Source organism: Lepeophtheirus salmonis, chromosome 5 (assembly GCF_016086655.4).
Source record: "Lepeophtheirus salmonis chromosome 5, UVic_Lsal_1.4, whole genome shotgun sequence".
Lineage (NCBI taxonomy): Eukaryota > Metazoa > Arthropoda > Copepoda > Siphonostomatoida > Caligidae > Lepeophtheirus > Lepeophtheirus salmonis.
The window spans coordinates 21,142,284-21,155,571 of record NC_052135.2 but is presented as its reverse complement, the minus strand read 5'-3'; the positions used below and the strand labels follow the sequence as shown (position 1 = coordinate 21,155,571).

At 29.2% G+C, this 13,288-nt stretch overlaps 1 protein-coding gene across 1 annotated transcript in view; it reads left to right on the top strand.

Annotated features, from left to right (window-relative positions):
* LOC121117555 (neuropeptide Y receptor type 2) overlaps positions 1-11,940 on the top strand; it is a 59,538-nt gene extending 47,598 nt beyond the window's left edge. Inside the window, exons 2-8 of the mRNA XM_040712011.2 lie at positions 2,129-2,356; positions 2,507-2,671; positions 5,191-5,337; positions 5,404-5,593; positions 7,325-7,484; positions 7,918-8,075; positions 8,140-11,940. Of these exons, the coding sequence (XP_040567945.1) occupies positions 2,140-2,356; positions 2,507-2,671; positions 5,191-5,337; positions 5,404-5,593; positions 7,325-7,484; positions 7,918-8,075; positions 8,140-8,326 (1,224 nt within the window). The 5' untranslated portion in view covers positions 2,129-2,139 and the 3' untranslated portion in view covers positions 8,327-11,940. The remainder of the gene's footprint in view (positions 1-2,128; positions 2,357-2,506; positions 2,672-5,190; positions 5,338-5,403; positions 5,594-7,324; positions 7,485-7,917; positions 8,076-8,139) is intronic.
* Positions 11,941-13,288: the final 1,348 nt, after the last annotated feature.

Sequence of the window (13,288 nt, the reverse complement as noted above, 5' to 3'; positions counted from 1 at the left end):
GCAAATAAAAAATATCCCACACTGGATCTACGCCTTTGAATTTAGGATTTTTTTTGTAACAAAAGTCTCAAAGTATAGTCTCATAACCCAATCCAAGAAGACATCCTTGGATTTTGGTTTCGTCAATGTTCGAAAATTTTATTAAAGGCAGTAACGAACACAAATGTATGTAGTTTGTCCTCTTCAAAAAGCGAACCACAAAATACTAAAGCACAGAATTAGATGAAGAAAAAATAATCATGTATCAAAACTCACTTTTATTCCATCCTCTTGTTAAGTGTTTCTTACACTTTTTAATCAAAAGCTACAATAATGTTTGGTCTTGTTTATTCTCTTGGGCGCACTATTACACCGTGGTTCGCAGATTGAGAAATTCTGCTCTAGATGAAGGCATACAAGAATAATATAAAGGGCTGTAATTATAGCCAAAGAATTTTAACGTGTGAGTTTTGTTGTTGTTGGCAACCTCAACCATGTTTTTTTTTTTTTTCTAAATCTGTTTTTTCTAATTGTTATTTCGTTCCTTGGGAGGAACATGAGTGTGTGCTCATGAAGGAAGTAGACACTGAGGAACTGTTGAACTCACAGTAAATTGAGGATAAAAAACGGAGAAATTCCTGCCTATGTCCTTGCTTCATTCGCAGAGGTGTTTTTCTTTATTTATTTCCATTCTTAGAAGCTTGTAAGTAATCAAATAGAACGTCATGACAGATAAGCTGCTGTCCTTCAAAATATTGTTAGAATTGGTAGGGTCACCATGTTCATTTTCGGTTCCTTGCCCAAATGCCTACGATTTGGAACCCTTAGAATGTTAATAATTTTAATGACCTCAAGAACAACTAGGAGCAGAAATCAGGCACATTTTCATTCGAAGAAATATGAACCATCATTGAAGGTGCCACCTGGAGATATCAAGCTATCTTTTCGGTCAAGGTGGCCTATTTACATGACTTTTTTCTATAATCAATTAAAACGATTAATTGTATTGTATAGAATCAAACAGTCTTCTATTGATCAATAGACATTTGTTTTTGTTTATTTTGATAGAAATCCCTGTATAATTAATTATACGGACCAAGAAATCAATATAACTTTAAAATAACAAATATAATTTGAAAATAAAATTATCGATTCCCAAAAAGAAAATTAGTTATCTTTATAGTATATTATATACAATAATCAATTATTACAATGATATACATTTTTCAGATTTAAGACTTTAAAATATGGATATACATAGTGGAGATACTTTATTGATTGTTTGACAGCCCATAACATGACAATTTAAATATTTTAATGTTCAAGCTACGAACACACACTTAAGCACTTGTGTAGTCGTATTTATTGAAGTCACACATCTTGGGTTCAAATCTGTTCACGAACTTCTTAACTGAGAAAAGATAGTTAAATGGAAACCGAAATTGGTATTAATACTACACCTATGCAAAATATAAAATTTAACTCTTAAAAATTAGAGAAAAATTAAAAGACTTTCCCTACATTACGAATGCTGCTAATAAGAGCAGGCAAGACTAAACCCTTTTTAGTTGTCCCTGGTATTGCATAGATACAATATATACAAAAAACTCAGGTAAAAAAGAACTGAATTTCCATTTTAATTGTCGAACAGGGCTAAAACTGGATCAAAACCACTAAAATTTAGAGGTTTATCCGTTAAGAATCGGGAACCGTTAGAGCTACATACATCAGTTACTTAACTAACTCATAAATATACAGTTTGTTTTGTTGTCAGCTGTCAATGTTTCTGCTTCTTTTCTCATAATCAGCGTTCTGAACTTTGATTGGTTGAATTATAATTAGCTTCTTAAAAGCTGTGAACGATTTTCAACCATTAATGAATAATAATTATATATGTTGTTGTAATGAATTGGCTAATTATTTATAACCAATTGCTTTTGGGACTGTTTTTGTTTCTTTTATTATGAAAGGTTTAGTGATATAATAAATGTAGCGAGGTGCATATAAAATGGAACTTCTACATACTTGTCTTTTAAAAAAAAATAATAATGCTCTACTTAATTTTTATGTTTCATATTCAAATATGTATATAAAATACGAATTTCTAATAAATGAAATAAATAATAAAATATTTTTTATCTGATTCCAGATCGACACAACATGAAAAGCATTGATCTCTTTGGAATTGAGCATTCATCTAAAATATCAAATAACAGCTTTTATAGTCTCTATAATTATACTTACAAAAACTTTAACATTACAACAACGCCTCCCATAATTTTTAACCCTCCTGAGCAAACAGCTTTTATTCTTCTCTATGGAATCATTCTCATACTGGGTATTTCCTTTAATGCAGCTCTCATCTATGTCATCTTGCGTATGTTATATATTCATTAAATTTGTAGATGATAACTGTAGCATAATTTAATTAGGGTATGATCATTTATATGTAATTTGTAATAGCACGAAAAATAATCATTTCAACTAAATCAAAATCTGTTCTTATCAATCTCTTATTTTATTCCAGTAAGTCGAGAAACACGGAATCCAAGAAATGTGTATATTCTTAACTTGGCAGTGTCTGGAATTATCATGAGCGTTTTCTGTGTTCCTCCCACTCTATTGCAAATTTTATATGGAGGTGTTTGGCACATGGGAGTGATTGCCTGTAAATTGGTGCCAGTGATTCAGGGTAAAAATCATTTACAATGGATTTGTCTTCCTTTGGATTAATTAGACAAGTCAACCACGTTTGACTTTTACAAAATCTTATTAATTCTATACTCAATTTTTGCAGCACTTGACGCGTTGATTATGAATCTATAATTAGTTTTTCTCTATCATGTCTGGTCGTTAAGAATATTGATTTGAACTTTTTCTGAGTATTTTGGCCATTATTATTTGATAATTATAAAGGATTTTTTGAGTTAGGAAAAAAAACAATATTCTACACAAAATTAACTTAATATTTTTTAAATTCAAATATATGCTTATATTTTATATGTAATCATCTAATCCTGATAAAATGCAATTCAAATGTTCAAAAAACACTATATTTGAAAGCTTTCATTTGATATGAAATGACTCCTCAATTTTTAAATGTTTCAACACCAAACGAATTAATTTAAAGTCTGAATAATCAAGATTTACCCCTTTACAACAAGGGCATCAAAGTGGTTTCGGTACAAGCTGGTGACATCCTCTACATACACCAGCAAGTCAAATAAAAAGAAACGTGGATATTTTTTATGTAAAGAAATAGTAGAGTCTTTATTTCACCTATTTTATTTCTGTGATTGAATGAGCCATCTATTGTTGATGGTGGAGAGTATAATTACCGATATATTTAACATAACTCTAAAGGCGTCGGACTGACTCATTGCTCTTCCAATGAGAGGAGAGAATTATTTTTAAGCCGAGGCGATAGTTGCAAAGACACTCACAATTATTTACGCATGTAGAACAAGAAAAACTTCTCTTCCTACAGGTCCAAACCAAACAATCGCAAGTTATATTGAAACAATAGAAGCTTTTAAACCGGACAATTTTTTTATTTTAGTTTAGAAAGCAGACTGTTGTTACCCCATCTTTTTAATAACTTTGGAATCTTTGAAGCTTTTTTAAATAACTTGAGAAAACTCTGTATTTTCAAGTTATTTGTTTTTATAATTTAAATCATTGATCTTAGTGGGAATTTTATATATGTGAAAGGATAATAATAAAAACATAAAAAAATAACATGCTCACATACATATATAAAAAATTGCCTAGATGAGAAGTCATTTTTTTATTTTGGTCAATAAATAAGTCGCACATAAAATTTTAAAAAACTTTTTTGCAATAATTTTGCAAAAAAAAAAAAAATAGCATTTATTGGGATTAAAAAGAAAAACACAAACCTACCAATATTGTATCCTTCTTACAAAAACAAAAAAATTTATGGAAAGTAATGTTCTCCAAAAAATCAAAAAATAACCCCTGATAACTGGTCATTTTTGCAAATATTGTAAAAGTTCTTTTATAAAATGTTCCGGAAAGTGAAAATACTTTATTGTATTGTATTGTTAGAGTCTAAAATCTTATGTACAAAATGCGTTGTTTTGAGGCAATTCTTCTTAAAAATTGACGTTTTGTAAAAAATAAAAATAAAATAATAATAATAAATAAAAAAAGTAAAATCAATCAGAAAATGACGGATATTTTAGTTAAACATCAATTTTTATTCGGCAAATTTATATGCAAACGAATCTCCAGACAAATTTCTAAAAAAATTTACTCTATTTACGAACCTTTTTTTATTTATTTTTTTTGAAGAACAAAGAATTCCGAATTTCATAACAAGCATAACATCAAACAAATATGTTTTCATTTTTTCTTTAAAAAAATATATATCTATTTAATAAATTTAATGCAATAGAAAAATTGGTTCGTTATGGTCTTAATCAGCAGCAATATTAACTTGAATATATTTGTTTTAAGCAGAAATTTTTAAAATTCCGTGGTAATTAATTATATTTTATTTACAGGAAATAAATTTAATAAATTCAAATATAAATAGGTTGATAATATTTATCAACCACCTATTTATTATCTCCTTAATATAATTAAAAACAAATATTGCTATTAAACTAAACTATTTAGAACCAAATATAATTTTTAAATACAATTCTGATTATTCATGCTTCAAATAAAATCATTCTACATAAAAAGTATTATTCAATTGAGGTTTTCTTCCTTTTTAAACAAAAACTTAAAATTTTTATGTTTTTTAACCTTAAAATGGCATTTTCTCAGGAATAGATGACCGCATATATAAAATATAAACCCAATAATTGATATTAATATAATTTTTTTGCAAGTAATAGATTAATCTTGGTTTTATTCTTGCTCAAAAGCTGTCTTAAACCTTAACAAAGGGGTTTTTCTTTGTGGTGGGATATTCCAAAAATTCAAATCAAAAATTTTTGAAACCCAGATATGATACAGAAAAACTTATTACGTACCCGTCAAGTACTATTAGTATGGATTTTTTTTTTTTTTTTTACTTGTATAAAATTTATTTTTCGTGTATGATTAAATTATATTGCATCACCCTGGCATTACCTCAGGTCCCACAGGAACAAATGAATAAGTCCCCCCCCCTCCCGTCAAGTTTGAAAATGTCTGCATTAATAAAACATATACTTATATGATGTTTGTGTATTTACTTAGGAACAAATATTCTTGTATCTGCATTCACAATAACAGTGATAGCAGTTGATCGCTGGCTCTCCGTTATGAATACAAATCCAAGAGATAGTCAATCTTATATATCAGTTACTCTAGTGGTCATTGGTGTTTGGATGATATCTTTCACAGGTTATAATTTTTTTCAATGTTTTTTATGTTCACAAGATGAATTATTTATTTTATACTTACCTATAGTAACGTCACCACTCTTGTTTTTTCAAACACTTGAAGGAATGGACTTTCCTATAAAAATGGAAATTTGTACTGAAAACTTTCCAAAGGAAATTTACAAGTCTTCATTTACTCTCATCATCCTTCTTTTTCAGTATTTGATGCCTCTTATTGTTTTGCCCATTGTTCATGGTAAAATTCTTAATTTCTTGAGGTAAGTATGCTTGATAAGTACACACACATTCGAGCTTATTTCATGATTCCAGAAACTCAAAGTTAGACTCGGAGTAGAATTGAGGATCAAAATCAAATTAATTACTAGCAAAACAAGAGAGTTTTATATCAAATATAATCAAGCCCAGGGGATTAAAAGCTTGTTTTCAAATTGCCTTTAAAAAATTAATAGTGTTTAATCTTTTCCATAATTTTAATAAAAATTATGGAAATGGCAATTTTTTTAAAAAGTTTTTGTCAAATTCGTCTAAGAAAAAAAAAGTTATTCCTCAATTTTGTAACTTTTTTTAAATCATATTTGTAAAAATTTGGTATTTATATTTAAAAAAACCCATTCTAACGTTTTATTAGACCAGCTACGAAAGAAAGGACATAAACATAACTCCCACTTCATCATTCATGAGAGCACGCACTTGTGGTTATTTTTATATTTTGATGCTCTATCTTCATTAATTGTAGAATTATTATAACAGTTGTGGAAAATATAAAAAATCTTCAGATTACAAAAAAGTAACTGTATATTTGCAAATCTTTTACAACTCTCATTATAAAACTCCGTACCAGGATATAGGATAGAAAGAATCACCGCCAACATAATGTATTTATCAGTGGGGTGGGCCATATATACTACACATACATCCTTTCATGGTATCGTTAAAGACACGTAACCTTATATTTTATAATACAACTATTACATTTAGTCCAAAAAAGTAATGGCAATGGTCCCTTGATCCCTATTGTTTGCCGCCTCTAGAAAGGGTATAAGAGAAAATCCCTAGCAGGAGTAGAATGCATTATTTTGATTATTAGTTAGGGGTCCACAAACAGTAAAAAGGGCAGGCAACCCCTGCTTTCATATGAGGCGTCTGCAGGGATGGGCCGGCGGGGGTGAAACCATTTACTAGAAAATTAAATATTTAAAATTAATTTTTTGAAATTTAAAATTTTTTTTTTTTTTTGGAAAATAGCTGTTTATTTTGGAATTAATATTTGAAATTAAGTTTATAGAAGTTTTAATTTTTTAATTTCAAAATACCCAGTTAATAATATAGATAATAAATACTCTTAATATAACTCTAATATATACTTTTCTTTTCTTTTTTAACATGATGCCCTGAGCTTTAGCTGCATTGTTATAACTTATTTCTTAGATCAAGTAATCCTGCAGTTAATCATTTACTTTAAGCACACACTAGAAAATGAGATCTTGGCAGACAGACACACTTTGCTATAGTGATAAAGATTATAACCAATTGAAAAGAAATAAAAATTTTGACAGACCAAGTTATACGTCTCCCAATCATTACATTTTATTATTATCTTATAATTAATCTATCATGTCATGAAATATAAATTTATTCAATAAATGTGTTTGTTTCTATAAAATGTACTTATATTTTCCTGAGGTTTTTCAAAATCAAGGAGTTTAAAAAAGGTCCATCCAAAACCAAAAATCTATTATTTTAAGATTATGACTTCTTGCGTAAACATGGGGAAAAAACCCTACTTATTTTGTAATAAAATTATCTGAAAAGCTCCGGCATGCAGCGTAAAAGTAAAAATTGTATCATTATATTTGCAAAATATATTAAAAATGAATATTCATCATCTAAAATTTTAAAACAATGAACAAAGTTTAAAAATCGTCATGGAAGCATGATTTATAAATAATATACAATTTTACTTATAAACATAAACTTTCATTTTACAGGGCAAACTCAGGATTTCAAAGTGATGAGAGACGAAAGGAACGTGAAATGAAACGTAATCGTAAAATGACCTTAGTCCTTTCATTTATCAGTATTATCTTTGCTATTTCCTGGTTACCTCTTCATTTGTACTTGATTATAACTGATCTTTATTCGATTGAGGTAATCTTTCCACTAATTTGTAAATGTACGAAATTGTATGGGGACAACTTGTTGAAACACTATTGATGAATAAAAAATCACGAATGAGATTTTGCCGCAATTTCATTTATAAATTTGATTATTATTCGTGAAGTTAAACCAAGCATTTGTGCTTCCCATTTATGTTGCTCTTATTTGGAAGGATCAAATGTTGGATTACCTTTTCTACGAATTGAAATGATTAGATAGGAACTCATAGTTGATTTATTTTATGATAAGGAAATGCTAAGGCTGTAAACAACTTAATTTTATTGTTTAAATTGGAGTCCATTCGGTATTTCAAGAAAACGTAGTTTAATTATTTTCAACAAAATGTCATTCAGCAATATGTTATTTGGCGAAATTACTTCGGGGAATTCCTCTATCATCATACCAAACATTCTAATATTTTCAGGTGGATCAAGAAACATATTATTTATTCCTTGGGCTTTGTCACTCTTTGGGCCTCTCCACTTCTTTTACAAATCCAGTGCTGTATGGATGGTTCAATACCAATCTTCGATCCGAGCTAGAGAAACTCATACCTCTTTGTTGCAGACGTTATTTGCATATGTAAGATTTCCATATAAATTTGTATCTATTTTTTAAGATTTAAAGATTTTTATGGTTTTTGTAGCCATCCAAAATCTGGTCGAGCCAACCGGTCTCATAACAGCAACAACAATACTAATATAAATGTCCGAGATCAAAGAGCACCGATTGTACACCCCATTGCAGCCACAACTCGACAAGAGTTTAGAACGGATTTAATGAAATCATGTCCGAGTGAGCCAACCCAAAAGCTTGAACCAAGGCGAGACTAGAATGCATATTTTTAGAATTTGTCAAAATTATATTCAAAGCATTTATTATTCATAAACCGTAATCTCCGAACAATAAGTTGCAACTTTTTGAAATTGTATATGAAGTTATAGTGTGCACTCTACATTATTATCAGCAAAGTTTTATATGCACTTTATTATTTATGGTAACCGTTTAATTCATTTTAAACAATTTAACTTATCAAATCACAATTGATAACACCTTGTTGTGTGTCTTATTTTTTAATACGTAATTATTAAGTTTGAAACACGGTCCATAGTCATTTTTTTCTTCGTTTTGGTCTTAAAAAATATTTACCGATTATTGGTCCAGACTACGATTTCAGACCGTAGAATGAAATTTAATCGTTTTCAAATGGTGGACCAATTTTTTTGGTCTCAATATATTGGCCAATTTTTTTGGGTATATATCTTTGAACCGAATTTTTACCTTACCCGCCTTTGAAATGTACAAATAGGATTTATTTGACACATTAACTTTATAAGAAGTGATTGTTTGATATTCACTATTTTGAAAGACACATGACGTCATCAAGAATTCATTAAAAGTTTATTCCAAACCAAATTTTAATGAGACTGATCCAGACCATTTATTTTGTTAAACCAATCACGGCCAAATGTTTTTCTTGGGTCCGGTATAGACAAAATTTTTATATGAGGCTGTCGAGACTCAACTTTTTTATACGACTGAATGAATAATGTCCACTAAAAATCATAACAGTTGATGACTGGTCTAGGATTTTTAGGCCAAACCCCAACACACTAGTAATTATTACAAATGTTTCACCATATATAATTGAAGAACATATACAGCTATATTCAAGCATGAAATGATAAAATTAATGTTAATCGACCAGCTGGCAGAATATTGTAGTAAGCGAGAAGCTTGTAAAAAATTGGAGAACAATTTCAATCTTGAGTATGCAGGGTTTTTGAATAATTTAATGCTCTTTCTTTACATGAATTATGTTGAAAAAAATAACATCTTTGTATAAAGGGTACGCATGTGACGTCACAGACGCTATCTCTACATATATCATTCCTTCTGAGTGGCAAAAAAAAAACTAAATAAGAGCTGGAAATAATAAGAAAAGGATTGTTCATAAAAAAAGGAAAATTTATGATTTCATATTTTAAATTTGTATTTATATACTAAATAAAATAGCTTGATTTAGCATATTTTTTAGTTACCAGTAATTTTACCACAGGATATTTTGACTTAAACCATTTTGCCTCAAGGATATTTCGCCTTAATATATAAATAAATGAGGTTTATACGTCGGGATTGCTTATTTTTGGTTGAAATTGATGTTCCCTTAGAATTTTTTAAATATAAATTTGTAAATTTTTTAATTTTTTAAATTAAAAAGCATTAAATGTTTGCTTTCTGTTTGAATAATGATATACTTTTGCCCTTGCTTCATATTAAGGTTGTTCGTAATCCTTGACTCTTTTCTAATATGAATAATCCATCATATCTAATTATCATTAATAACAGAGAATTGATTCGCAATTCTTCTATTCGAATCGTTGCTGTGTTTATTTTTTATTTTTTTACTGCACTAATGTTATTACCTATTTTGTCTCTGGTTCAAATTCATTAGATAGTGAGATCTTGTTAGTGTATGCATTGAGATTTTGGAGCATAATTTCATCATTATTTCAGCAGAAAATAACCATTTATTGTGTTTTACAGTAATACATATTATGATTTGAAGAAAACATCAATTTCAACCAAAAATAGCAAAAGCAACCTATAAATTTCATTCATTTATATGTTAAGGCCAAATATCCTTGAGAAAAGATGGCTTAAAAGCAAAATGTCTTAATGCGAAATTGGTTAAGGCAAAATTAACTAGCACTGTATATTTTATTAGTGATGGAACCTTGGGTACTTGGATGATCTATTGTATGACAGAATAATTATCAATTAATAATTTCTATCAAAAATAAATTACTTACCCAATTAATATACGCAAAATCCAATTATCATAAATTATTATTTATTTAAAGTGATTCATATCATTTTTTTTTTTGTAATTTATACATTATTGTAGATAATCTCAACTTGTACACATCACATAAATAAATATGCGTCGTGTACATTTTGACATTTTATACTAGTTATAGCTTGTATCAACAAATTATACAAGTTGCTCCCAAAAGAAAAGATGAATAATTTACAGAACATGCAAAAATAGAAAAGTCTTTGTATGATCGATACATCCATAACGTAGTTGAAAATCGTATTGCAAATCAAGTACGTACAAAAATCTGGTAATTCAATTGGGGGGGTCAAATATTAATATCCGAAATACTATGTTCCTTTGTTAAACTATACGCGAATGTATGTGGACCAATTTTCCTCCATTTGTTTCTAATCTAATTTTTCCATAACAATAGATGCAAATTTTCTCCATGTTTTGCCACTCAGTACTGGAGAAGAGGGTGTATTCTAAAAAAATGAGATGTCAATACATATCCTCTATTTTTTATCTGATGGGACTTATTGTCAGAAAATACGATAGTTTTAATTGCAGTATTTGTTTAATCATGTCGGGTTTTTAATGTTGCTTAAAAATATTCTCGTATTAATTGTAAAAAATTAACTACATAATATTTGTATCCAATTGATGTTGTAATGCCCTGATTATTTTTATAAAAATTTGTGATACTTATCTATTTCCATGTTTATGTGTTATTCCTATTATAAATTATATTAGGTTGGAGAAAAAGTAATTTCGAATTTCCCCCCTCTTTACTTAACTAAGTATATCTTGTTAATTATTGGTCACATCGGATCATACGATAAGACGTTGTAAAGGTATGATTATATACAAGAAACTATTCTTAGATAGTATTGCACTCGGCCACTTCAGTCGTAAATTATCTTGCGTCTAATATGGAGATCTCGAAAGAAGAAATTCGCCACATTGTTCATTTTTACTGCCTGAAAGGGAAATCGCGTCGTAAGCAATCAAGAAAATTTGCTATTTAAACGGAGCAGATACTCTTTTAGTTCGTGGTTCCAGCGATTATTTTCCGGCTCCGTTCTTCCCTCTACTATGAAAAACTCGACAATTAAAAGCTACCGATCTAGCAGAAGCAGCCAGCTTTGGTGAATAGGAGACAAATCACATCATCAAGACAACGCAAGGGTGCACACATATTCCGGGATCTCTGAGCGGAAGTTTTCATGCATCAATGATACAGGCCGGACCTGGCAACAAGTGACTACCACCACCTGTTCTTGTCTATGGCCAAAGCACTTGGGGGGTACAAATTTGGCCTCAATAGAGGCCTGTGTAAATTGGTTGAAGGTTTTATTCATATATGTACAAGGGCTTCTACGAGAAGGTCATTATCAAGTTGGATTCTTATTAGCAACAAGTTATCTAACAGAACAGTGCATACTTTGCCTAAATCCAATGGTTTTAAAACTTCTTATAAAACCTTTGAAATAATGCAATAAGTACGAAATTACTTTTTACTCAATCTTATATATTAATCAATATACATATTTTCTGTGTCATTAAAATAATAGAAAAATATTTGAAAATCCTTAATTGAATAATAAATGTATTGATGTACTTTTATATTGGTGTCTTAGTAAGTTATTAAAAAGATATATGTAATAGATACATATGAGATACGTAAATTACCAATAATATCTGGAAAGAGATTCCTTGCTAAATGCCAAAAACTTCAGTGTACAGTTCTGCAATTAAAATCTTATACCCACATTTTAGTGATCATTAACCTGAACTGCTTTATTAGGTGATAAAGTGCGAAAATCTGAAATATAGCATACCTGGACCTCAGCTTCTTCATCAATAGCACTAACACCGTTGCTGTCAACCTTCTCTAGTGTTTCTATAGATATAGGAAAAAAAAGGAAAATATATATATAGATATAGGAAAGTTGAGAAAAATGAATCAACCGCTCCAGAACTCTCTTTCTCGAAGATGATCAGACTTTTGGATGAGAACATATATATATTCAAAAATCTGAAGCCTTTTGCCATGGCAGTTTATCCTGGAAGTACCAAAACGGAAGAATTTTTGACACTGCTGGCAGACTGCACTAAACCTTAAGTCAACCAAGTTGTCATCAACAGAAATAATTCGACATATTTGACGGATAATAATTTATTTATACAGTTTGAGACATGAGACTAAATGCTATAACAAATTGTATAATATATCTTTTCATTTCTCCTTTTTCTTTTCAACTCTCTTTGTTTTTACCTCCTTTCTTCTTCTCTTTCTTTGTTTTTATATCTTGTAGTTGGAGCATACGAATATTTATGGACTTTAGTTATGAAATCAATTCAAAAATTAGTTTTATCCTTGAAATATTGACATGGGGTTACCTCAAATTGACAACAATATAGAACGTTTTAGGAAAGGCTCATTTTTTTAAATCAAAGTTTATAATTTCAGCTATCCAATGAGATACTTTTGAACTTTTTGAATCTATTTGTCTTGAAGCTATGTGCCTCTGAATAAAAAGCACTCATTTTCCATTTTAAACTAAGATAACTCAGTTAAAAGTATGATGCAGTCATTTTAAAAATGATTTGGAAAATTTTAAACATTTGTCTTTAAAATATATTAATATAGTTTATCCCTATCTTCTACACTGAGGGATTAAAACAGTTTCGAACCTTAAAAATAGCCAAAAATAGCAAAATATGTATGGCCTGTTTCTGAAGGCCAAGAGGCTATGCCAGAAAAAATAAGGTCATATTTGGAATCAAGGGATCAAATTGTACTAAGTTGAGCATAAAAAAAGTGTGATTTTGTTGGATAGTGTAATGAATTAGCACATTGTTACTATAGTTACTAAAGATAATTTACATAAATATAAACGTTACATATAAATAATGATAAATAGATATGTTGATTTGGTCAATGTCAAGCCACACACCCTCTTCCAGACAC